General features: G+C 53.2%; 1 protein-coding gene across 3 annotated transcripts in view; it reads right to left on the reverse strand.

Moving 5' to 3' along the window:
• Nucleotides 1-27799, reverse strand: part of cux2b (cut-like homeobox 2b) — a 538929-nt gene that overhangs the window by 265927 nt on the left and 245203 nt on the right. For all 3 annotated transcript variants that reach the window (XM_072494865.1, XM_072494832.1, XM_072494896.1), the window contains exon 3: nt 17180-17227. In XM_072494865.1, the coding sequence (XP_072350966.1) occupies nt 17180-17227 (48 nt within the window). The remainder of the gene's footprint in view (nt 1-17179; nt 17228-27799) is intronic.

The following is a 27799-nucleotide window of genomic DNA, read 5'->3' on the forward strand; positions in this document are numbered from 1 at the left end:
AAAAAACTATCTATCTTTACCTTAAAAACATTTAATGAAGGAGCCTCAACTTCTTCGCTGGGCAGGAAATTCCATAGATTCACAACCCTGTGGATGAAGAAGTTCCTCCTAAACTCAGTCCTAAATCTACTTCCCCTTATTTTGAGGCTATGCCCCCTAGTTGTGCTTTCACCCGCCAGTGGAAACAACCTGCCCGCATCTATTCTATCTATTCTTTTCATAATTTTATATGTTTCTATAAGATACCCCCTCATCCTTCTAAATTCCAACGAGTACAGTCCCAGTCTACTCAACCTCTCCTCGTAATCCAACCACTTCGGTTCTGGGATTAACCTAGTGAATCTCCTCTGCACACCCTCCAGCGTCAGTACGTCCTTTCTCAGGTAAGGAGACCAAAACTGAACACAATACTCCAGGTGTGGCCTCGCTAACACCTTATACAATTGCAGCATAACCTCCCTAGTCTTCAACTCCATCCCTCTAGCAATGAAGGACAAAGTTCCATTTGCCTTCTTAATCACCTGTTGCACCTGTAAACCAACTTTTTGCGACTCATGCACTAGCACACCCAGGTCTCGCTGCACAGCAGCATGTTTTAATATTTTATCATTTAAATAATAATCCCTTTTGCTGTTATTCCCACCAAAATGGATAACCTCACATTTGTCAACATTGTATTCCATCTGCCAGACCCTAGCCCATTCACTTAGCCTATCCAAATCCCTCTGCAGACTTCCGGTATCCTCTGCACTTTTTGCTTTACCACTTATCTTAGTGTCGTCTGCAAACTTGGACACATTGCCCTTGGTCCCCCAACTCCAAATCATCTCTGTAAATTGTGAACAATTGTGAGCCCAACACTGATCCCTAAGGGACACCACTAACTACTGATTGCCAACCAGAGAAACACCCATTAATCCCCACTCTTTGCTTTCTATTAATTAACCAATCCTCTATCCATGCTACTACTTTACCCTTAATGCCATGCATCTTTATCTTATGCAGCAACCTTTTGTGTAGCACCTTGTCAAAGGCTTTCTGGAAATCCAGATATACCACATCCATTGGCTCCCCATTATCTACCGCACTGGTAATGTCCTCAAAAAACTCCACTAAATTAGTTAGGCACAATCTGCCCTTTATGAACCCATGCTGTGTCTGCCCAATGGGATAATTTCCATCCATATGCCTCGCTATTTCTTCCATGATGATAGATTCCAGCATCTTCCTTACTACCGAAGTTAAGCTCACTGGCCTATATTTACCCGATTTCTGCCTACCTCCTTTTTTAAATAGTGGTGTCACGTTTGCTAATTTCTAATCCGCCAGGACCACCCCAGAGTCTAGTGAATTTTGGTAAATTATCACTAGTGCATTTGCAATTTCCCTAGCCATCTCTTTTCGCACTCTGGGATGCATTCCATCAGGGCCAGGAGACTTGTCTACCTTTAGCCCCATTAGCTTGCCCATCATTACCTCCTTAATGATAACAATCCTCTCAAGGTCCTCACCTATCATAGCCTCATTTCTATCAGTCACTGGCATGTTATTTGTGTCTTCCACTGTGAAGACTGACCCAAAAAACCTGTTCAGTTCCTCAGCCATATCTACACCCCATTAAAACCCATTCCACACCCATATCCACACCCCATTAAAAAACCCATTCCACACACCATTAAAAAAAAAAATTCCATACCCATATCCACACCCCATTAAAAAACCCATTCCACACGCATATCCACACCTCATTAAAAAAACCATTCCACACCCATATCCACACCTCATTAAAAAAACCATTCCCCACCCATATCCACACCCCATTAAAAACCCATTCCTCACCCATATCCACACCTCATTAAAAAAACCATTCCCCACCCATATCCACACCCCATTAAAAACCCATTCCTCACCCATATCCACACTCCATTAAAAAACCCATTCCACATGCCATATCCACACCCCATATCCATAATTAACCAACATTAACATCTGCAGCTTTGCTTCAATCCAAATAGTCAATGGATTTTAGCTCCTCTGATAATTTATTTGGTGGTCCTTTAGCATGTCAGTACTTGGGAGAATTAGTGATGACTCCTGGGGCGAAAATCTCCGTTTTCGGCGCAAAGTCCGCCGATCGGCGCAAAAAACGGCACAATTCTGACTTGCGTCACGCCGCAAAAATCGTCGCGAAGTCTCCGGCCCGAAATGGGCTAGCAGCGATGTGACGGGATCCGCGCTTGCTCACGTGGTTCACGCCGTGCAGCGTCATACACGCCGCACGGCGTGACGGCTCATAACGACGCGCTGCTCCCCCCCACCCGACCGGAACACCCGACCGGAACACCCGACTGGATTGCTGGCCGCCGCTCAGCCCCGTGGTTCCAGTCACGGGATGTGGAGGCGCTCCTGGACGCAGTGGAGCAGAGATGGGAGGCCCTGTATCCCGGACACGGCCGCAGAGTTTCCCCACGCCACAGCCGGCGTCTGTGGAGGGAAGTGGCAGAGGCCGTCACCACTGCGGCCCTGACACCACGGACAGGCACCCAGTGCCACAAGAAGGTCAGGGCAGGCAGGGTGAGCCTCCCCCCCCCCCCGCCCGATATCCATATCCCCCATCCCCCATATCCCCCCCATCCCCATATCCCCTCTCACCATATCCCCCATATCCCCCTCCCCCATATCCCCCCTCCCCCATATCCCCCCTCCCCCATATCCCCCCTCCCCCATATCCCCCCTCCCCCATATCCCCCCTCGCCCTATACCCACTCCCCGATATCCCCAAGTGAATCCAGCCCTAACCTTAACCTCTGCAATACACGCGCAACCAATGGCGTGCATTCATATACCTGTCTAACACTGTTGCCTTTTACCCCTGCCACCACCCCCACCCCCCCCCCCCACCCCCCCCCCCGCACCCCGCCAAGGAGAAACGCGCACACAACACCAGGGAGCATGTGAGGACTGGAGGAGGCCCCGCTGATGAGAGGCCGCTGACCGAACACGAGGAAAGGGCCCTGGAACTGGCTGGCGGACCTGAGGACCGGGAGGTTGCTGATGCAGAGGTCGGGGGCCCACCAGCAAGTGAGCCACCGACAGCCCGTCCCCATATCCCCCCTCCCCTATATCTCCCCTCCCCATATCCCCCATCCCCCATATCCCCCCTCCCCCATATCCCCCCTCCCCCATATCCCCCCTCCCCCATATCCCCCCCTCCCCCATATCCCCCCCTCCCCCATATCCCCTCCTCCCCCATATCCCCCCTCCCCCATATCACCTGATCACTGCCTGCGTGTCTAACCATGCATGCTTCATTGTGTATCGCAGGAGCAAACGTCGAGGCACCCATCCCCGCAGGTGCAGACCGCCCGCAGGATGCCCCTCGGAGGCCACGGGAGACGGAGAGACCCGGACTCTCCGGAATGCGTCGCCCGCAGGATGCCCCTCGCACACCACGGGAGACGGAGAGACCCGGACCCTCCGGCATGCGACGCCCGCAGGATGTCCCTTGGAGACCACGGGAGACGGAGAGACCTGGAGCAACAGGGAGACGACGCCCCCGTCACGTGCGGGTGCGACGACGCAGGCGTGTGCCACCCAGCGACGAGAGGGGCAGCCACAGGCCCCCGTCACAGCCGAGCCAGGACACCCCTACCCAGGACACACCTACCCGGGACACCCCTACCCGGGACACCCCTACCCGGGACACCCCTACCCAGGAAGACGAAATACCGGACAGTGACACAGAGTGGATGGGTGGAGACGAACCCCCACCCCAAAGTGCCATGGACTCAGAGTGGGACGAAGAGCACGACACAACGCCACTGCTGTCACCAACACCCTCCACCATCGCAGAAACACTCACCACGGTTGGGCACTTTAGCGATGAGGCGTCTGGTACACTCACTGGTGCGCACAACACAGCCGTCCCGGTACAGCAGGTGGAGGTAGGAGCAGCAGAGGGGCCGGGCGGTCGGAGGGCAGCCCAGCCCAAGCGAACATCTGCTGCCCAGATGGATCCCGGGTTCCTGGAGTTACCACACCCAAACATAGATCCGATGCAACCACCGACCCGGAGACGAGCGAAGAGGGTGACGGCCGGCTTGCGGCGGCTGCAGTCACAGGTGGAGGAGTCCACCCGCGTCCAGGAGCTGGGAGTGGTGCCGGTCATGCGTGCCACCCAGACCGATACCGCACGGGTGGCGTCCGCAGTGGAGGCAATGGGTGCGACGGTGTCAGACATGGGGAACGGTTTGCGAGGCGTGGGGCTTTCCGTGCAGGCGGCGTCTGTGGCCCAGGACATGGCTGCCCTCTCACAGGAGGCCATGAGCCAGTGCCAGCGCCAGATGGCAGAGGCGCTCAACGCCCAGTCTCAGCAGGCCATAGCCCAGTCTCAGCAGGCCATAGCCCAGTCTCAGCAGGCCATAGCCCAGTCTCTGCAGGCCATGGCCCAGTCTCAGCAGGCCAACGCTGAGGGCATCGGCGCCAGTGGCCATGTGCGAGCCGGCGTCGCACAGTCACAGACAGGGTTTGCCAACCCCCTGGGCTCCATGGCTGCAAACCTGCAGACCCCTGTCGATTCCAGCACGGGCCTCCAGGACTGGCAGCACCAGATGTCGGGGGGGCGCCGGATGGCCAGTCCGTTCGCATCCCCCACCCATGTAGAGGCCTGGGGGCCATCGGGCACCCCGAGGGAGGAGGTGGTGTGGTCCGTCCCGGGTCCCCCTGTAAGGGAGGTCCCGGAACACCGCGACACCTCGGACTCCCCCCCCCCCCCCCCTTCCGTCCCAGGTGCATCAGGTGGGCAACGGGCAGGACAGGCTGGCAGCTCGCCATCCCAGTCGCCCGGGCCGCAGCCTGGCCCATCGAGGCCAGGACGCCCCAGGAAACGGCGGCCAAAGGGATCCTGTGTCAGAGGGCAGGAATCACAGGAGTCCACCTCCAGTTCTGCTGTACCGTCTGGGGAACCACGTAGACGTAGTCAAAGGGCCCGTAAGGCCAAACAATTAGACACTGAGTAAGTTGGCACGGGTGCAGGGCACAGATGAGTTTTAGGGGCTAGGGCACGTGCATGAACTCCTTTGGTTATTAAAGTCAATGTTACACCTACAGAAGCTGCCTTTGTGATCTGTCCAAAGCGTGCGGGGGTGTCATGTACGTTGAGCGCAAGTGTGTGTGTGTGAGTGGTGGTCTTACCTCAGCCCCAGGTGAGTCTGCCCCCTTCCCCCTGGGCCGCCATCAACATCCCCCCGGGCAGAGGACGGGACCGTGCGCTGCAGTGTCACAGCCGCATGCAGGGATGGTCCGGGTGGATGGTGGTACTGTGGCCATGGGTCAGACATAGTCCAACGATGTGGAGCCAGGAGCTCATCGCAGGGCGGGTTGTCATCATCCTCCATGACCTGCAATAGACACGCGTCCACCCGCAACTGTGTGAGCCCGGCCATTGTGCCGCAGGTGGATCGGCAATGGGGGGGGGGGTGCGCATGCGGGTGGGGGTGGGGTTGGGGAGGGGGGGGTGAGGGTGCTGGGTGGGTGGTTGGGTGGGGGGTGTGGGTGGTCGGCTGTTGCCATGGTGTGCGGTCTGTGGCCATACTACCCGATTCCCACGCCCATCTAGTCAGCGAAGCGGGTGGCTATCAGTCTGTCCCGTGCCCGCTGGGCCAGCCGGTAACGGTGGACAGCCACCCGCCTGTCTAGCCCGTCTGCCCTGACCATTGCCCCCATCCCCCTCATCTGGGGAGGACTGTGCCTCTTCCTGCTGCTCCTCCACTCCGCCCTCCTCTGCCTGCGGCACCTCGCCCCTCTGTTGGGCTATGTTGTGCAGGACGCAGCACACCACAATGATGCGGCCGACCCTATCTGACCGATACTGGAGGGCGCCCCCAGAGAGGTCCAGGCACCTGAAACGCATCTTCAGCACACCAAAGCACCTCTCTATCACTCCCCTTGTCGCTACATGGGCATCATTGTAGCGGTTCTCCGCCTCATTGCGTGGCCTCCGTATAGGCGTCATCAGCCACGATCGCAATGGGTAGCCCCTGTCGCCCAGCAACCAGCCCCTCAGCCGGGGATGGCGTCCCTCGTACATGCCGGGGATGGATGACCGCGACAACACGTATGAGTCGTGTACACTGCCTGGGTAACGGGCGCAGACGTGCAGGATCATCATGCGGTGGTCGCAGACCACCTGTATGTTCATCGAATAGGTCCCCTTCCTATTGGTGAACACGGCCCTGTTATCTGCAGGTGGACGCACGGCGACGTGCATCCCATCAATCGCGCCCTGGACCATGGGGAACCCGGCCACGGCAGAGAAGCCCACGGCCCGGGCATCTTGGCTGGCCCGGTCCACAGGGAAGCGGATGTAGCGGTGCGCCATGGCATATAGGGCATCTGTCACTGCCCGGATGCACCGATGTCTGCGATATGCCGGACAGGTCCCCACTCGGTGCCTGGAATTACCCCGTTGCATAAAAGTTCAGGGCCACCGTAACATTGACGGACACGGGGAGAGGGTGTCCCCCGCCAGTGCCACGCGGTGACAGGTGTGCCAGCAGGTGGCAGATGTGTGCCACGGTTTCCCGCCTCATCCGGAGTCTCCTCCTGCATTCCCGGTCCGTGAGGTCCTGGTATGACTGCCGGGGCCGGTACACACGGGGCGCCCTCGGGTGCCTCCGTTGCCGTGGGGCCGCGACGTCCTCCTCCCCCTCCTCGTCCTGTCGGTCAGGTGTCCCTCCAGCCTGGGCGGTTGCCGCCTGCCCCTCTGCAGCAGCCTGCGCCGCCTCTCTGGCACGCTCCTCCTCCTCCTCCTCATCCAGGGCAACATGGACATTAGCGGCTGCCGCCACAGCGGCCAACATCGCTGGATGATCGGAAAACATGACGGCCTGGTTGGGGGGGGGGGGGGGGGGGGGGGGGCATGTCATCATTGCCCATATCCCCTCCTTCCCCCCAGCCAGGTAGCATGGACCGCATGGGTCCAACTGTTGGAGGCTGGCATCTGGCCAGGTGGACCAACTCACTTGCCCTCGCATCCCCCTCCCTGGCACGGACCCCCCCCATCCCCCTCCCCGGCACGGGCCCTCGCATCCCCCTCCCCGGCACGGACCCCGCATCCCCCTCCCCGGCACGGGCCCTCGCAACCCCCTTCCCGGCACGGACCCCCCATCCCCCTCCCCGGCACGGACCTCCCATCCTCCTCCCCGGCACGGGCCCCCCATCCTCCTCCCCGGCACGGACCCCCCATCCCCCTCCCCGGCACGGACCCCCCATCCCCCTCCCCGGCACGGGCCCCCCCATCCTCCTCCCCGGCACGGACCCCTCACACCCCTCCCCGGCACGGACCTCCCATCCTCCTCCCCGGCACGGGCCCCCCCATCCTCCTCCCCGGCACGTGCCCCCCATCCCCCTCCCCGGCACGGACCCCCCATCCCCCTCCCGGGCACGGACGCCCCCCATCCCCCTCCCCGGCATGGACCTCCCATCCTCCTCCCCGGCACTGACCCCCCTCCCAGCACTCCCCCGGACCCCAGCCCACTCTAACCACCCCCCCCCCCCCGCCGCACACACACACACACAACCCTAGACACACCTCTCCCCACACATTCAGACTGCGGCCACGCCATCGCCTGCCCAGCGGCCAACCCCCCAGGCCGTCACTCACCTCCACGCTGGTCGGCGTGTACCTGGAGCACAGGTTTACGCCGATTAAAAGGAGGTTTGATTTACGTCGACGTGATGACTTCGGCCCATCCGGAAGGGAGAATATCGGCAGGCCCAAAATCGGCAGCCTTGCGCACACCCGTGCCATTCTCCGACGTCTGCGGCGCCATTAACGCCCCGCCGACTTTTCTCCCTTCGGAGACTACGGCAACCGGCGGGGGCGGGATTCACGGCGGCCAACGGCCATTCTCCGACCCGCTGGGGGGTCGGAGAATGACGCCCCTGGTTTGTGCAAATAAAGACCAATAAATGTTTATCAAAACATTCTATTTGTCAGACTTCTCTTTGGCATCTAAAAAAAGACACAGTATTAGGATATTGTCGTAAACTGGGAAAAATCTGGGGCGAAATTCTCCCCCAACGGCGCGATGTCCGCCGACTGGCGCCCAAAACGGCGCCAATCAGACGGGCATCGCGCCGCCCCAAAGGTGCGGAATGCTCCGCACCTTTGGGGGCCGAGCCCCGACATTGAGGGGCTAGGCCGACGCCGGAGGGATTTCCGCCCCGCCAGCTGGCGGAAAGGGCGTTTGTTGCCCCGCCAGCTGGCGCGGAAATGACATTCGGGGCGGCGCATGCGGGGGAGCGTCAGGGACTGCTGACAGTTTCCCGCGCATGCGCAGTGGTGAGAGTCTCTTCCGCCTCCGCCATGGTGGAGACCGTTGCGGTGGCGGAAGGGAAAGAGTGCCCCCACGGCACAGGCCCGCCCGCGGATCGGTGGACCCCGATCGCGGGTCAGGCCACCGTGGGGGCACCCCCCGGGGGCAGATCGCCCCACGCCCCCCCCCCCCCAGGACCCCGGAGCCCGCCCACGCCGCCTTGTCCCGCCGGTAAATAGCTACTTTAATTGACGCCGGCGGGACAGGCAATTTCTCGGCGGGACTTCGGCCCATCCGGGCCAGAGAATCGAGCGGGGGGGCCCGCCAACCGGCGCGGCCCGATTCCCACCCCCGCCCAATCTCCGGTACCGGAGACTTCGGCAACCAGCGGGGGCGGGATTCACGGCGGCCAACGGCCATTCTCCGACCCACTGGGGGGTCGGAGAATGACGCCCCTGAAATCTAATAATCGGTGGTGTGTTCTGGGGTTGTATGTATAAAGATAAAAGAGGCGGGTTTTTTAAAAATGGAAATTGGAAGAAGGACAGATCGGTTGAGTTGGTGGAACGAAGGCTTTGATATGATGATTAGCCGAGCAACACTGGGAAAAAATGTTTACATACAGCAAGTTTGGTAACAATGGAAATGGGGATGAATTTGACATTTACATTCTAAAAGGTGAGCTCATGTAATAAAGGTAATTAAGAGTAATTTTTGAGAAGGCGAGTTCAGACAAGGGAAGATCAATAGGAAAGACAGTAAATCAGAGGCAAATTCACTCTACGCAGGGAAACTGTTTGATCGCAGCCGACACTATGAAGCTATGTCCTCTGCCAACAAGTTGTGCCTGGTGAAATCTGTTTTGAGAAAGCAGTTGTCTCTATTCTAAATCGAGACCAACCTCAAAAGATATAGGTGCCTGTTGTGGTAATTATTGCTGGATTTGGCTTATAGTTTTAATACCAGTGGGATGTTGTTTGGGGAGATTTAGCTCCGAGGTTAGGAAAATAGAGGGTTTGGGAACTGGGTAAATTTAATGATATTGTGGATAGCCATTAATGTAGTTAACTGTATGTTAGTTGACTTTCTTGTTGCATATTTTACTGTTCAACAAATAATTATTTTGTTTAAAGTCATCACAAGAGTCTGGGACATCCTTTGCTGCTCTTCACGCCTTTCCTCATTATGCCAAATTGTGGAATCCAGTTGTGAGCAGGTATTCCAGAGCTCCTTCCTGGGTTTTGGAACAACAAGAACAGGGTGCTCTGGATTCTTAAACAGCCTACCAAATTGTTTGGATCCCACAACGCTCAGACTAGTCCAAGATGTAGCCCTGGCTGTATCTTCGCATCTTTGCAGGAAGTAAACTCAATTGTACCCATGTGGGTAATCAAATTGATACCATCATAGAAACAAAAAAAAAGTTGGTGAGTACAGAATATATTTTCTGTATAAAAGTATTTTGAAAAGCACTCCAATTTAATAGAAACAGCGCTCCTATTCTAAACTTGCAACCTTGCAGTTGTTGAAAAATCACAATTAATAATAATTATCTTTATTAGTGTCACAAGTAGGCTTACATTTGAAAATCCCCTCGTCGCCACACTCTGCCACCTGTTCGGGTACACAGTGGGAGAATTCAGAATGTCCAATTCACCTAACAAGCACATCTTTCGGGACTTGTGGGAGGAAACCGGGAGCGTCTGGACGAAACCCATGCAGACACGAGGAGAACGTGCAGACTCCGCACAGGCAGTGACCCAAGCTGGGAATCGAACCTGGGATCCTGGTGCTGTGAAGCAACAGTGCTAACTGCTGTGTTACTATTATATGATGACCTCACAGATGTGAATCTTACACTGAGCTCTGACAACCAAAACAAAATGGCAGCTCATAATGATCATGTATGCTTGGCCTCAGTTTGGGATGAAAGCCTTCAGCACGGCCTCTTGTGTTGCTACAGGCAACATGTTCATATAAACGTACTGCTTCTCTTTGGCTGTCTCGGGCAGTTGCTCAACATTACAAACATAATTTCAGCATGAGATGCTAAATGTTAAGCTGCGCTTGCTAGAAACTGCATGTATTCAAATGCAAGGACCTGCTCTCTGTAAGGAAAAGGAATATATCAAGATATTGCACCGTTTTTAATATAAAGCCATGGGGGACAATTGCTCCCTGGTGAATTCGCCAGGCAATGTTTCCACCTTTCAGAACCGACTTGCCAACCAAACAGCACCCCTGGAGTGTCTAGGTGGAGTACAGACTTGACTCCATTGTCAGATAGGAGGAGACTGTTTCCAAATTCAGCTGTGGGATGTCGGTATCCCTGGCTGGGCCAAAACCACTGAGCATCTTGTTGGGCCATTTCAGCGGTTTATTAAGAGTCACCTACATTGCTCTGGATCTGGAGTTACATGTGGATCAAACGAGTAAAGACAACAGATTCTCTTCATTAAAGGGCATTACTAAGTCAGTTGGGGTTTTCCCCCCAAACACGGTAGATTTTAATTTAATGTGTACATTTTTTGCATTCAGAAACTCAACGCCTTGAGGCATGGTAATGGAATTCTCCCAATGGCTGTAAGAATACACCAATTCTCAGCTGCAAGAATCCACCAATTCTCAGCTGCAAGAATCCACCAATTCTCAGCTGCAAGAATACACCAATTATCAGCTGCAAGGATACACCAATTTTCAGCTGCAAGAATACACCAATTCTCAGCTGCAAGAATACACCAATTCTCAGAACAATATCAAAAACACCATCACAAATCTCAAGAATAGACAGGACGAGCAACTGCCCGTCAGTGGTATCTATGAAAGCCTTAATACTTATACCTTAATACTTTTAAAAGTTAAGTCAACTGCTTAGAAGCTTTAAGTGTCTCGCCAGCAATTTGGGAAGAATGAAACAAAACTTCACAAAGACAATTTTTATTACAAACTGGGACATTTGCTAACATAATAATGTAAAACATCTCCAGCATGTTTTTGTTTGCTGTTAGCAATGCTGCAGGCAATGCTGCAGGCATTGTTTGCTGTTGGCAATGCTGCAGGCATTGTTTGCGGTTGGCAATGCTGCAGGCATTGTTTGCTGTTGGCAATGCTGCAGGCATTGTTTGCGGTTGGCAATGCTGCAGGCATTGTTTGCGGTTGGCAATGCTGCAGGCATTGTTTGCTGCAGGCAATACTGCAGGCATTGTTTGCTGTTGGCAATGCTGCAGGCATTGTTTGCTGTTAGCAATGCTGCAGGCATTGTTTGCTGTTAGCAATGCTGCAGGCATTGTTTGCTGTTGGCAATGCTGCAGGCATTGTTTGCTGTTGGCAATGCTGCAGTCATTGTTTGCTGTTGGCAATGCTGCAGTCATTGTTTGCAGTTGGCAATGCTGCAGGCAATGCTGCAGGTATTGTTTGCTGTTGGCAATGCTGCAGGCATTGTTTGCTGTTAGCAATGCTGCAGGCATTGTTTGCTGTTAGCAATGCTGCAGGCATTGTTTGCTGTTGGCAATGCTGCAGGCATTGTTTGCTGTTGGCAATGCTGCAGGCATTGTTTGCTGTTAGCAATGCTGCAGTCATTGTTTGCTGTTGGCAATGCTGCAGTCATTGTTTGCGGTTAGCAATGCTGCAGGCAATGCTGCAGTCATTGTTTGCGGTTGGCAATGCTGCAGGCATTGTTTGCTGTTCGCAATGCTGCAGGCAATGCTGCAGTCATTGTTTGCTGTTAGCAATGCTGCAGGCATTGTTTGCGGTTGGCAATGCTGCAGGCATTGTTTGCGGTTGGCAATGCTGCAGTCATTGTTTGCGGTTGGCAATGCTGCAGGCATTGTTTGCTGTTCGCAATGCTGCAGGCATTGTTTGCGGTTGGCAATGCTGCAGGCATTGTTTGCGGTTGGCAATGCTGCAGTCATTGTTTGCGGTTGGCAATGCTGCAGGCATTGTTTGCGGTTGGCAATGCTGCAGTCATTGTTTGCGGTTGGCAATGCTGCAGGCATTGTTTGCTGTTCGCAATGCTGCAGGCATTGTTTGCGGTTGGCAATGCTGCAGTCATTGTTTGCGGTTGGCAATGCTGCAGGCATTGTTTGCGGTTGGCAATGCTGCAGGCATTGTTTGCGGTTGGCAATGCTGCAGTCATTGTTTGCGGTTGGCAATGCTGCAGGCATTGTTTGCTGTTCGCAATGCTGCAGGCATTGTTTGCGGTTGGCAATGCTGCTCGATAAATTCTCGCCCTCCCTCTCTTTCCATAGAATCCCTACAGTGCAGAAGGAGTCCATTCGGCCAAGCGGGTCTGCGCCGACCCACTGAAAGTGCACCCTATGTAGACCCACTCTCCCGTCCTATCCCTGAAACCCCATCTAACCGGCACATCTTTGGACTGTTGGAGGAAGCCGGAGCACCCGGAGGAAACCCACTCAGATACGGGGAGAAAGTGCAAACTTCAAACAGTCACCCAAGGCCGAGAATTGAACCCGGGTCCCTGGGCTGTGAGGCAGCAGTGCTAACCACTGTGCCACAGTGCCGCTCATGTGGCACCATGCTGCTCCCCCTACACTCCTCTCCTCTCTCTACCCCTCTCTCTTTCTCTCTACCTTTTCTCTCTCTCTACCCTTCAAACAGCTTCAAATTCCTAGGTGTAAACATCACTGACAATCTGTCCTGGTCCACCCACGTCAACGCTACGACAGCGCCTATATTGCATCGGGAAACTAAGGAAATTCGGCATGTATACATTGACTCTTACCAATTTTTACAGATGCACCATAGAAAGCATCCTATCTGGCTGCATCAGCCTGGTATGGCAACTGCTCGGCCCAAGTCTATAAGAAACTGCAGAGTCGTTAACACCGCCCAGTCCATTACACAAACCCACCTCCCATCCATTGACTCTGTCCACACCTCCCGCTGCCTGCTGCCTTGGGAAAGCGGGCAGCATAATCAAAGACACCTCCACCCGGGTTTCTTCCAACCTCTTCCATCAGGCAGAAGATACAAAAGTCAGAACACAACACTAACAGATTCAAAAACAGCTGCTTCCCTGCTGTTACCAGACTCCTGAATGACCCTCATATGGACTGAACTGATCTCTCTAAGCATCTTCTCTACTGTTGTAGCACAATACTCCGTATATCTATGTCTACGTATTAACACTGTGTATTTATCTTATGTGCAATGTTTATCATGTATGGAATGATCTGCCTGGACTGTACACAGAACAATACCTTTCATTGTACTTCGGTACAAGTGAGAATAAATTTCAATCTTCTCTCTCTCTATGCTGCTCTCTTTACCTCCTCTCTCTCTCTCTTTACCCCCCTTGCTCTCTCTCTCACTTTACCCCCCTCTCTCTGCCCCCCTCTCTCTCTCTATCCCCCCCGCTCTCCCTCTACCCACCCCCGCTCTCTCTCTATCACCCCCGCTCTCTCTCTATCCCCCCCCGTTCTCTCTCTATCCCCCCCGCTCTCTCTCTATCCCCCCCGCTCTCTCTCTATCCACCCCCCCGCTCTCGCTCTATCCACCCCCCGCTCTCGCTCTATCCCCCCCGCTCTCTCCCTATCCCGCCCAGCTCTCTCTCTATCCCCCCCCGCTCTCTCCCTATCCCGCCCAGCTCTCTCTCTATCCCCGCTCTCTCTCTCTCTCTCTCTATCCCCCACTCTCTCTCTCTATCCCCCACTCTCTCTCTCTATCCCCACTCTCACTCTCTATCTATCCCCCGCTCTCTCTCTCTATCTATCCCCCGCTCTCTCTCTCTATCTATCCCCCGCTCTCTCTCTCTATCTATCCCCCGCTCTCTCTCTCTATCTATCCCCCGCTCTCTCTCTCTATCTATCCCCCGCTCTCTCTCTCTATCTATCCCCCGCTCTCTCTCTCTATCTATCCCCGCTCTCTCTCTCTATCTATCCCCCGCTCTCTCTCTCTATCTATCCCCCGCTCTCTCTCTCTATCTATCCCCCGCTCTCTCTCTCTATCTATCCCCCGCTCTCTCTCTCTATCTATCCCCCGCTCTCTCTCTCTATCTATCCCCCGCTCTCTCTCTCTATCTATCCCCCCGCTCTCTCTCTCTATCTATCCCCCGCTCTCTTCTCTCTATCTATCCCCCCGCTCTCTCTCTCTATCTATCCCCCGCTCTCTCTCTCTATCTATCCCCCGCTCTCTCTCTCTATCTATCCCCCGCTCTCTCTCTCTATCTATCCCCCGCTCTCTCTCTCTATCTATCCCCCGCTCTCTCTCTCTATCTATCCCCCGCTCTCTCTCTCTATCTATCCCCCCGCTCTCTCTCTCTATCTATCCCCCGCTCTCTCTCTCTATCTATCCCCCGCTCTCTCTCTCTATCTATCCCCCGCTCTCTCTCTCTATCTATCCCCCGCTCTCTCTCTCTATCTATCCCCCGCTCTCTCTCTCTATCTATCCCCCGCTCTCTCTCTCTATCTATCCCCCGCTCTCTCTCTCTATCTATCCCCCGCTCTCTCTCTCTATCTATCCCCCGCTCTCTCTCTCTATCTATCCCCCCGCTCTCTCTCTCTATCTATCCCCCGCTCTCTCTCTCTATCTATCCCCCGCTCTCTCTCTCTATCTATCCCCCGCTCTCTCTCTCTATCTATCCCCCGCTCTCTCTCTCTATCTATCCCCCGCTCTCTCTCTCTATCTATCCCCCGCTCTCTCTCTCTATCTATCCCCCGCTCTCTCTCTCTATCTATCCCCCGCTCTCTCTCTCTATCTATCCCCCGCTCTCTCTCTCTATCTATCCCCCGCTCTCTCTCTCTATCTATCCCCCGCTCTCTCTCTCTATCTATCCCCCGCTCTCTCTCTCTATCTATCCCCCGCTCTCTCTCTCTATCTATCCCCCGCTCTCTCTCTATCTATCCCCCGCTCTCTCTCTCTATCCCCCGCTCTCTCTCTCTATCCCCCGCTCTCTCTCTCTATCCCCCCCGCTCTCTCTCTCTATCCCCCGCTCTCTCTCTCTATCCCCCGCTCTCTCTCTCTATCCCCGCTCTCTCTATCCCCCGCTCTCTCTCTCTATCCCCCCGCTCTCCATCTCTATCCCCCGCTCTCCATCTCTATCCCCCACTCTCTCTCTCTATCCCCCACTCTCTCTCTCTATCCCCCACTCTCTCTCGCTATCCCCCACTCTCTCGCTATCCCCCACTCTCTCGCTATCCCCCACTCTCTCGCTATCCCCCACTCTCTCGCTATATCCCCCACTCTCTCTCTCTCCCCCACTCTCTCGCTATCCCCCACTCTCTCGCTATCCCCCCACTCTCTCGCTATATCCCCCACTCTCTCTCTCTCCCCCACTCTCTCGCTATCCCCCACTCTCTCGCTATCCCCCACTCTCTCTCTCTCTATCCCCCACTCTCTCTCTCTCTCTCTCTATCCCCCCACTCTCTCTCTCTCTATCCCCCACTCTCTCTCTCTATCCCCCACTCTCTCTCTCTCTATCCCCCACTCTCTCTCTCTATCCCCCACTCTCTCTACCCCCCTCTCTGAGGGGACAGAGTTTATAACAGAGACAAAGGTGATGGCTTCAATCTTCCCAAATAGAAGAAATGGTGGCTTATCCAGGACTATATCCCAAACCTGAATTATGAAAAGCCAACATCAATTTGTAGAAGGAAATGGTTTTTAAATAACTTGACTTAATTGATTGATGAAATACATAGGATTGATTATGACAATGAGGCTGGTGCTGTAGACATGGACTTCCAAACGTTGTCTGATTATGTATCATGTCACATACCTGTCAGCAAAATTCAAGCACCTGAGAGATCCCTCCTTAACAAAACTAATCATATTTCAAACATTTAGATTCAGTTTTTTGTTACCGCAGGACCAATGTTTGCATTCGCAATGGCTACAACACGCAAGGAAAACAAACAGAATAAAGGCAGCTATTTAAAAAAAATTAGGGCAACATCACAAGCAACAGGCAAAATTGCTGGTTTATAATTGTCAAAAAGCCTGAGGCAAGATTAAATCAATCAACAGCAACAAATGTGAATTAAGGACAAAGTGAAGGAGAGTCATTTGAGAGAGGAAATGTGACATTTATTAAGAGTCGTCTCAGATATGATCTTAAGGACTCGGAAGGATCAGTCTAATAAAAGGAACATGCACCTGGAACAGATAATGGGGCTGTCATGTCTAAAGAAGAGTTAAAATATGGGAACAAGTAATAGGGTTGGGAAAGGAGTGTCTAGGTGGAGTACAGACTTGACTCCATTGTCAGATAGAGGAGACTGTTTCCAAATTCAGCTGTGGGATGTCGGTATCCCTGGCTGGGCCAAAATCACTGAGCATCTTGTTGGGCCATTTCAGCGGTTTGTTAAGAGTCACCTACATTGCTGTGGATCTGGAGTTACATGTGGATCAAATGAGTAAAGACAACACATTCTCTTCATTAAAGGGCATTACTAAGTCAGTTGGGGTTTCCCCCCCAAACACGGTAGATTTTAATTTCCCAGCCGCTGTGGTGAGACTTGAACTTGTGACTCAGTCATTTGTCCAGGCCTCGGGATTCCTAGTCGAATAACAGAAGCACACAGTATCCTGAATCCTTCTGAAAGCAACTTCATGTTGTTGAGCATACACCTGCATAAAAGCTTACTTTTGGCAAAAAGAAATGAGAAAGTCAATGGAATTATTTCAGGCTGCCTTGTCAAACAGGCCTTTCCTTTCATTTTTTTATTTGTTCATGGGATATGGGCATCGCTGGCTACGTCAGCATTGACTGCTCAGCCTAATCACCTTTGAGAAGGTGGTGGTGGTGGTGGTGACCTTCCTGAACCACTGCACACCTGAGAATTTAAAGGAATAAAACTTATTTTGTCAATATAAATGTTTGAATTATCTTGAAATAAACTTACCTCAACCTGGAAGCTCTTGAGGAGAGGTGCCACCATTTCTCTAATCTCCTGAAATAAAATTGCAGAGTTTAAAGGTTAAAAATTAAACTTGCAACAATGCTCTCTGCACAAATCCACGCTTAAAATGGAGAGTTTTTGGACCAACTTTGTGCCAAATATGTTTCGGCCAGTTGTCTGTGTGTCAGCAATAAAATGATTTTCCCACTTGTAAACTTAAGGCCTGTGCTGAAAATAGCATCCTAGCTCCATCCTTAAAATGGTAGGTTAAATAGACTGAGGACGTGACCTATGGACATCTGGGGCCAAATTCTCCGGTATCGGCGCGATGTCCGCCGACTGGCGCCCAAAACGGCGCAAATCAGTCGGGCATCGCGCCGCCCCAAAGGTGCGGAATGCTCCGCATCTTGGGGGGCCGAGCCCCAACCTTAAGGGGCTAGGCCCGCGGCGGATGAATGTCCGCCCCACCAGCTGGCGGAAAAGGCCTTTGGTGCCCTGCCAGCTGGCGCAGAAATGACATCTCCGGGCGGCGCATGCACGGGAGCGTTAGCGGCCGCTGACAGCATTCCCGCGCATGTGCAGTGGAGGGAGTCTCTTCCGCCTCCGCCATGGTGGAGACCGTGGCGAAGGTGGAAGGGAAAGAGTGCCCCCACGGTAGGTGGTTTAATCTACGCCGGCGGGACAGGCATTTTAGCGGCGGGACATCGGCCCATCCGGGCCGGAGAATCGCTGGGGGGGGGGGGGGGGGGGGGGGGGGGGCGCCAACCGGCACGGCGCGATTCCCGCCCCCGCCGAATATCCGGTGCCGGAGAATTCGGCAACCGGCGGGGGCGGGATTCGCGCCAGCCCCCAGCGATTCTCCGACCCGGCGGGGGGGTCGGAGAATCTCGCCCCTGATTCTTCTCTTTTGACTAATGTAGAAAAAGGACATAGGGTGAAATCCAAGGGCCCACACCAGGTTGTGACATGTCGAATAAATCCCTTGAAAGACCCCTTACAGGTTTTGTGAGATTTAATTGAATTCACAATGGGCGGGATCTGTATTTGGCAAATCTGCATATTAAAGTGATCAGCCAGTCTCACATTAATATGCACTCGCTGGATCTACCCAAGGCATTTGGATTGAATCCCTTCACCTTGGAGACCCCAAGTGAGTGCTGGTTAGTACTGATCTCCACAAACGGGTCCAGGTATACTTGGGTGTCTGGGGGATGGGCAAAATGCCACACAGGCACCCTGGAAGTGTCAAGGTGGCACCTGGGTGGCAATGCCAGGGTGCCCAGGTAGCATCGGGGGTGCCAGGGTATCACCCTGCCCAGAGCCCAGCCACCCAGATGTCCTCGATCCACTGGGAGACCCAGTCAATCTTAGTATTGGAAAGGCTTTGGGATCAGAAACTCTGCTCAGGTTTGAATAGGGATGCCAAAGCTGCGAGGGGCCTGGCTCAGTGACCAGGCAGCAGAACTGCCCGAGTGAACAATGGTGCTTGAAGAATTTGCAGCAAACGACTGACTCCTAGCCACGAGTATATATGAAGTTAGCGTATGTAAAAACTCAATTATGACATCTTAAAAAACACATCAAAATAAGCCACTTGTCTGGTAGTTGACAGCCCACCTCCACTCATGCACACGACATGCAACAGGGGTCAAGTTAAACATCCTGTTCAGTTTAAATCAACAAAAAGAGAAAGACTGCTTGAGAGATCGGGATAACCCATGACAAGCAGGAGGGCAGGGAGAATTATGAGCATTGGATCAATAGATCCATCACACTCAGCAGCAGAAACGCACGGAAGTCCGATAGAAACGACTTTTGACAATTCTTTCTTCTGCTTGTCAGATCTATGGATTGGAACGGGGTGGAAGCGCCTGGATGGGGGAGGCAGAAAAATGGTAAATAGGTGCCACTGTGTGGGAAAAGGACAATCAAAGTACATTAGAAGTTGAGATCTGACCCCCAAAACTGGTAATGAACCCCAAGTTCCTAATACTAACGTCAAACATCCTAGGTTGAAAATGCAGCTGCATCATTGCAACAAATCCAACTCATATTTAACTTGTTCCATTAGTGACTGTGAGGCCCCTTTATACTTCATTAGCAATGACTCGCAAATTCATTTGCACAGGGAATGGTATTAATAAAGATTCATTTTCTGTGGATGTACGCAGATGTCTAAAATGATCTGTAATGAACTATCATTGCACCCAGCAGTCAGGATTCAGTTCTCACAACAGGGGCCCCAACATCGCCCTCCTCCAACTTCACCAGTTGAAGAACTGGTGGGAACCCCACATCAATTCCATGGGGGAGGCCTAATGCAATTAAAGGATCCTCAGGCACTTCGCTGGCCAACATCGGGTCTTCCACACTATCAAGCCCCCAATGGGGTGGAAATCCTGCCCTTGGCACCAGCAGCTCTCCATTGCCAACAGCACCAACCGGAGCCATGTTTCATGCCCTCTCCAGCGGCTCCTCTAAATTCCTCCCTTTATCTCTCCTTCCAAGGGACTCTATAATACTTCAATTCCACTTGGGATGCATATTTCGATATTGAACACAGACACCAAATGTGAGGAAGCCTCAGAAATTTTTGGAAATAGGCAAAAGGCAGAATAATTTGATCTGTTGTATTTAAAACATATTTAATTAATAGCAATGTTCAATCATGTTCATAGCTTAACCTGGGCTGGAAGATCCTCTGTTCCACAGCTCAACTCTGTGAAATCCATCTAAGATAACGGAAATCTGGGGTGGCGCCGGTTTGACGCCCGCTTTCTATCCTCTGCCCCCTCCGAAATGCCGTCATCGCGCCGCGTGCCACAGGCCATTGGAACGATGTTAGCGTGTCACCTGAAGGCCCACCCCCGGTGCTTCGCCCCCAAAGGGCCGGGTTTCCGACCTCACAGGGGATGTGTGGTCTCAGCGGTCGGGAACCCGGTGTGGCGGCTGTGAACTGTGCCCAGTGCCACCACAGTTGGCCAAGGGCCGTGCTGCTGGCCGGGGTGGCTTCCACGAGGGCTGGGGGGGACTGGTGGGGGGTGGCCAGGCAAGCAGTATTTGGCAGGTCAGGTCTGCGCCATGTCTTACGGCGTGACCACTGCACGGGTCCGGCCGTTCTCCAGCCATTTATATCGTGGGAGCTTTCCTCGGTGCAGCTGCTAGCCCCTCACCAGTCGCAGGATCGGTGAGGGCTCGTCACCGATTTTGGCGTCGTAAAATGCCGGTTTCGGCACTTAGTCCCAAAAACAGGGAACCCAGCCCAGGAACTTCAATTGCCATCACAGAACAACGACGCAATGTAAAAACAGAAAACTGCTTCATGATGCACATTCTGGGATATACGAGCAAGTATGTCCTATCAGACAAATAACCATAGCTGGTAAGTAACAGAACGTCTGAAGCCAACTACAATCCAGTTATATATTTTTTATCCATTTATGGGATGTGGATGTCGCTGGTTAGCCCAGCATTTATTGCCCATCCCTAGTTGCTTTTCAGAAGATGGTGAGCTGCCTCCTTGAACCGCTGCAGTCCCTGAAGAGTATGTACACCCACTGTGCTGTTAGGGAGGTAAATCCCAGCGACAATGAAGGAACAGCGATATGTTTCCAAATTAAAACGATGAATGACTTGAAGGGGAATCAGCTATTCTTGTCCTTCAAGATGGTAATGGCCATGGGTTTGGATGGCACTGTCTAAGTAACCTTGGTGAGCTCCTGCAGTGCAAGTTGTAGATGGTACACACTGCTGCTACTATGCGATGGAGAGTTTGAATGTTTGTGGAAGAGGGAGCAATCAAGCAGGCTGCTTTGTCCTGGATGGTATCAAGCTTCTTGAGTGTTGTTGGAGCTGCACTCATCCAGGCAGGTGGGGAGTATTAAAGCACACTCCTGACTTGTGCCTTGTAGATGGTGGACAGGCTTTGGGGAGTCAGGAGGTGAGTTGCTCACTGCAGGACTCCTAGCCTTTGACCTGCTTTGGTAGCGGCAGTATTTATATGGCTAATTCAGTTCAGCTTCTGGTCAATAGTAACCCCCAAGGTGTTGATAGTAGATATGGTCCAGGAGGAATCAGGCTACAAGTCCAGGGTACATTGCAGGCAACACTCCAGTGCATGAGCAAATAAATAAGGGAAATATCATGGGCAGGATTCTCCATTTGGAAGACTATGTGCCGACGCCTGCGTGGGAACGGTGGCGTTTTACGACCGGAAAGACGGCGCAGAGTGGCCACCGATCCTCCGTCCGGTGGGGGTTAGCAGGCACGCAGCGTAGAGCCCACGGCCGGAGAATTGCCGGGTCCGTGGCCGCGCATGCACATGGGGGCGGCCTGCAGTGGACGCGCTGTGCAACAGGGCGCTGGCCGTGCGCGGACCTGGCACGCCAAATAGTGACCCCCTTTGGCCAGGCGCGTCACCCCCGGACCACCTCCCACCAGTGCCCCTAGCCCCCGCCAAAGCCCCCTTGCCCGCGGATTGGCTCCCCCCAACTGTAGCGGCGATTTTGATGTCAGAGACCGGAGAATCCCACCCCACATGTCCTTCACTATCAGGAATTCTCTCTTCTAAAAGGCCCGACTGACCTCAAACTCATCCAAAAAGGTCAAAGAAATCAATCAGCAAGATCTGGGCTGGACTTCGAAAAGGACTTTCCAAAACTGTTAACTGGTCTGGAAAGATTGAAAACAGCATGATGTGAAGGAAAGATTCTAAACCATGTGTCTTTTTACACCAAGGAAGATACCACATCCACTGATGAAACAAGTCCAATTGCAAATGGAAGAGATGGCCAAGATGGAATTCACCTCTCCTGTGACAAAGACTACAAGAGCGGTGCTCTGGAATGGCTCCCGCTCCAAATCCAAGTGTGGACTTGAGTCAGCGTTTTAAGGCTGTGGCGAGGAAGATTCAGTGGACGACAGCCCGGCTAAACTGTCCAAAAGTACAATGTTCTCGAAACTGGATGCCAATAATGGCTTTTGACAGGTGCCGTTAGATGGAAAATCAAAGTTATTAACTGACGCAATGTCAGTTAGAGGGGCGCAGTGCTCTGACTGTGAGATGTGGCAGGTTCGGGAGGCTTCCAGCGTCCCGGATGGCTTCATCTGCAGAAAGTGCACCCAACTGGAGCTCCTCACATGCCGCATGGTTCGGTTGGAGCAGCAATTGGATGCACTTAGGAGCTCAGCGAGCTCAAGAAAGAGAGAACAAATACACCGAGAGCAGATGCAGGAATGAGGACAGCATTTGCCAACACTGCACACAAGGTTGGCCAGAGCAGTGTCCCGGTGGAACAGTAATGAAGACATGCAGTGAACAAAGAAAGTACTTTACCATAATTGATGGTCTGCCGGTGTACACCGAGAGGCTGGTGATTCCAGTTTCACACCAACCAATAATTCACCAGGGCCACATGGACATCACAAAATGCAGAGCCTAGTCTGCTATGTAATTATAGCATCCCTACAATGCAGAAGCAGGCCATTCGGCCCTTCGAGTCTGCACCGACCTCCTGAAAGAGCACCCTACCTAGGCCCAATCCCCCATCCCTATCCCCATAACCCCACCTAGGGACAATTTAGAATAGCCAATCCACCTAACCTGCACATCTTTGGACTGTGGGAGGAAGCCAGAGCACCAGGAGCACCAGGAGGAAACCCAACACAAACATGGGAAGAATGTGCAAACTCCACACACACAGTCACCCGAGGTCGGAATCGAACGCGGGTCCCTGGCGCTGTGAGGCAGCAGTGCTACCACTCTGCCGCCATGCCGCTGGGTTATTGTGATCTATAGAAGAAATGATTTCTCAGTGCCAGATGTGCGCAACTAGTGGACAGACCAGACCAAAGGGAACCCCTTATCCCCACACAATTCCCTATTGAACTGTGGGAATGCCCGGGAATGGATCTGTTAATGGACAATGAGAAATCCTCCCTTATAATCGTCAACTACTTCTCCAGGTGGATTGAGGTGAAATATTTATGTGCTATGACTATTGAGTTGGTCATTTGGTTGTTGAAAGAAGTCTTTGCAATACATGGCATTCCGGACCAGATGGTCTATGACAACGGCCCGCAATTCACCAACAACTACTTCACCTATTTCACCAAGAACCATACATTCCTACACTTTGCCAGTTCCCCAAAGTATCCCGAATACAATGGCAAGGCAGAAAGGGGTATCGCCACCGTCAAAACCCTCTTAAGAAAGAATGTGGATTTTCCGAAGGCATTTTAAAAAAACAATTTAGAGTACCCAATTATTTTTTTCCAATTAAGGAACAATTTAGCGTGGCCAATCCACCGACCCTGCACGTCTTTGGGTTGTGGGGGTGAAACCCACAGAGACACGGGGAGTACGTGCAAACTCCACATGGACAGTTCGTCAGCACCGTGAAGCAGCAGTGCTAACCACTGTGCCACGTGCCACCCCTTCCGAATGCATTTTTTACCGTCAGGTCTACTCCTTTACAATGTGCATTGGCACTGTCTGAATGGAGAGAAAGTTTCAAACGCAGTTTCCCATCCCATTCAAGAACTTAATTCCAGGGCTAGAAGTCCAGGACTATCAGAGGGTTCAGGACCAAGGGCAGTCCTACAGAAAACAACAGGCTTCCAATTTCAACCGGAGATACCATATCAGGAACCTGCCCAGGTTGAAGGAAAGAGGCATGTGGATATGAGACCCAGGCAGAGAAGTTTTCATTGTCCAAAGGGATGACACATCAACAACAATCCGATTTAATACATACTCCTGAAGACACGATAAGAATGAATAGGAGAGAGACTTCCGGGTGCGGCGATGCCCAGCTAAGCCGCACGTTTCGGCGGCTCCAGCTCAAACGGACCTTCGGGCTCTTTTAAGAGCCCCAACGGGGAATTTTTTCAGGACGAAACCCGGTGTGGGGTGAGTTAATAGGGAGTCCCCCCCAACGAAAGAGAAAAATATCGGCGGCGGAGGCTACATCGCGAAGAATCCTCGACGCTAGGGACAGGAGGAAAAAAGAAGCAAGATGGCGGCGGAGAAAGCCCAGGCGACATGGGGGCCCGATCAAGACGAATTCTTAAGACGGTGTGTGGAGCTACTTAAGAAGGAGGTGCTGACCCCGATGCTACAGGCAATTGAGGGGCTTAAGGAGGCACAAAGGACCCAGGAGACAAGAGCTCCGCATGGTGGAGCAGAAGGTGACGGATAATGAAGTCGAGATCCTTCGGCCTGGCGGTCAAAACACAGATGCACGAGGCGCTCCACAAAAAGTGCATTGAAAGGATTGAGGCCCTAGAAAACAGCATGAAGGAAGAACCTTCGGATCCTGGGTCTCCCTGAGGGAGTGGAAGGAGCGGACTGCGGGGCTTACGTGAGCACGATGCTAAGCTCGTTGATGGGAGCGGAGGCCCCTTAGAAGTGGAGGGGGCTCATCGGGACCCTGCGAGGAGACCAAAGGCGGGAGAACCACCTAGGGCGACAATCGTGCGATTTCACCACTTTAATGATAGAGAAGTGGTTCTGAGATGGGCCAAAAAGGTACAAAGTAGTAGATGGGAGAATGCGGTGGTACGGGTGTACCAGGATTGGAGTGCGGAGGTGGCGAGAAGGAGGGCGAGTTTTAATCGAGCCAAGGAGGTGTTACACAAGAAGAAGGTGAAGTTCGGGATGCTGCAGCCGGCGCGACTATGGGTCACGTACCAGGAGAGACATCACTACTTCGAAACGGCGGAAGAAGCATGGACCTTTATTAAAGACGAGAAACTGGATCGGAACTGAGGGACTGATATTAGAGGGAAATGTCACTGTCGATGTATATAGAGATGTAAATTGTGAAGGGGGGGGACACTAAGAAATGTGGGCGCCGGTGGGGGGAAAGAAGAGACATAGGCGGAGGATGAGGAATGGGAGTGGGGCGGGAGAGGGAGCTGCACCACAAGGGGCGGGACAGCTACAGAGAATATGGAGCCTACTGTCCTTGTTCCCGCGCCAGAAAGGTGATGGCGGGAAGATAGGCGCAAGGTAGATGGGAGTTCCCCACACGGGGGGGTCAAGGAGTGAGCGGGAGAAGCCAGGGTCAGTTGAAGTCAGCTGACTTGCGGAAGTAATATGGTGGGAGCAATCACGCTAGATGGGGATCTGGGGGGGGGGGGGGGGGGAAGAGGGAGGATAACTGGGTTGCTGCTACAGAAATCAAAGAGGAACTGGCTAAAGAAAGGGTGGTCGGGGCTGGAATGCGCCACCTGGGGAATGAGTGGGAGCGCGGAATCGGGACGTGGGACTGGCCTAGAGAGGGTGATGGCTAGTCGACACGGGAAGGGGGCAGTTAGCCCCCCAGTGCGGCTGATCACATGGAACGCGAGAGGCCTAAATGGACCGATTAAAAGGGCCCGAGTGTTCGCGCACTTGAAAGGACTGAGGGCAGACGTGGCTATGCTCCAGGAGACGCACCTGAAGGTGGCGGACCAAGTTAGGTTAAGGAAAGGATGAGTGGGACAGGTGTTCCATTCAGGGCTGGATGCAAAGAATAGAGTGGTGGCCATACTGGTGGGGAAATGGGTATCATTCGAAGCAAGGAGCATTGTAGCAGATAGTGGAGGCAGATATGTGATGGTGAGTGGCAGGCTGGAGGGAATGGAGGTTGTGTTGGTTAACGTATATGCCCCGAATTGGGATGATGCGGGATTCATGAAGCGGATGCTGGGACGTATACCGGACCTGGAGGTAGGAAACTTGATAATGGGGGGAGACTTCAACACCGTGCTGGACCCAGGGTTAGATAGATCCAGATCTAAGACCGGAAGAAGGCCGGCAGCGGCCAAGGTGCTTAAGGGGTTTATGGACCAAATGGGGGGAGTGGATCCATGGCGATTTGTTAGACCGAAAGCCAGGGAGTTCTCCTTCATCTCCCATGTTCATAAGGTGTACTCCCGGATAGATTTTTTTGTTTTGGGAAGGTCGTTGATCTCGAGGGTGGAAGAAACTGAGTATTCAGCCATAGCTATCTCGGACCATGCCCCACATTGGGTGGACCTGGAACTAGGAGAGGAGAGGGAGCAGCGTGCACTCTGGCGATTAGATGTGGGATTGTTGGTGGATGAGGGAGTCTGTGGAAGGGTGCGGGGATGTCTCGAGAGATACCTGGAGGCCAATGACGACGGGGAGGTCCGAGTGGAGTGGTATGGGAAGCACTAAAGGCGGTGGTCAGAGGAGAGCTGATCTCCATCAGGGCCCACAAAGGGAAAACAGAGGCCAAGGAAAGGGAAAGATTACTGGGGGAGATCTTAAGGGTGGACAAAGAATATGCGGAGACCCCGGAGGAGGGACTGTACAGGGAGAGACGACGACTCCAGATGGAGTTCGACCTTCTGACCACCAGGAAGGCGGAGGTGCTGTGGAGGAAGGCACAGGGGATGAGATATGAATATGGGGAAAAGGCTAGTCGCCTGTTGGCCCATCAGCTGCGAAAGAGGACAGCGGCGAGGGAGATAGGGGGAATTAGAGACGAAAAGGGAGCTACGGTGCGGAGAGCAGGGAAGATAAACGAGGTGTTTAAGACCTTTTACAAAAGACTTTAAAGGTCCCAACCCCCGGAGGGAAAAGAGGAGATGCGGCAGTTTTTGGACCAATTAAGGTTCCCGAGGGTGGAGGAGCAGGAGGTGGAAGGCCTGGGGACACCAATTCGGGTGGACGAGGTTACCAAGGGGCTGGGGAACATGCAGGCAGGGAAGGCCCCGGGACCAGATGGGTTCCCGGTGGAATTTTATAGAAAATATGTGGACTTGCTGGCCCCGCTGTTGGCGAGGACTTTTAACGAGGCCAGGGAAGGGGGGACTCTACCCCCGACAATGTCGGAGGCGACGATATCGCTAATTTTGAAGCGGGATAAAGATCCGCTGCAGTGTGGGTCCTATAGGCCTATTTCACTACTAAATGTGGACGCCAAATTGCTAGCAAAGGTGCTGGCATCGAGGATAGAGGACTGTGTCCCGGGGGTGGTGCACGAAGACCAGACAGGATTCGTAAAGGGGAGACAACTAAATGTCAACGTGCGATGGCTATTAGGGGTGATAATGATGCCCCCAGTAGAGGGGGAGGCAGAGATAGTGGCGGCAATGGATGCAGAGAAGGCATTTGACAGGGTGGAGTGGGAGTATCTATGGGAGGTGCTGAGGAGGTTCGGGTTCGGGGACGGGTTTGTTAGCTGGGTCAAACTCCTCTATGGGGCCCCAACGGCAAGTGTGGTCACGGGTCGGCAAAGATCGGAGTATTTCCGACTATACAGGGGAACAAGACAGGGATGCCCGCTATCTCCATTACTGTTCGCGTTGGCAATTGAACCACTGGCCATGGCGCTGAGAGACTCCAGAAAATGGAGAGGGGTGATTAGAGGGGGAGAGGAACACCGAGTGTCACTCTACGCGGATGACCTACTGTTGTATGTGACGGACCCAGTGGGGGGGATGACAGAGGTCATGCAGATATTGAGGGAGTTCGGAGATTTCTCGGGATATAGGCTTAACATGGGGAAGAGTGAACTTTTTGTGATACACCCTGGGGACCAGAGTAGAGTGATAGATGGCCTGCCTTTAAGGAAAGTGGAAAGAAACTTTCGATACCTGGGGATTCAGATA

This window comes from Scyliorhinus torazame, chromosome 1 (assembly GCF_047496885.1).
Source record: "Scyliorhinus torazame isolate Kashiwa2021f chromosome 1, sScyTor2.1, whole genome shotgun sequence".
NCBI classification, from domain to species: domain Eukaryota; kingdom Metazoa; phylum Chordata; class Chondrichthyes; order Carcharhiniformes; family Scyliorhinidae; genus Scyliorhinus; species Scyliorhinus torazame.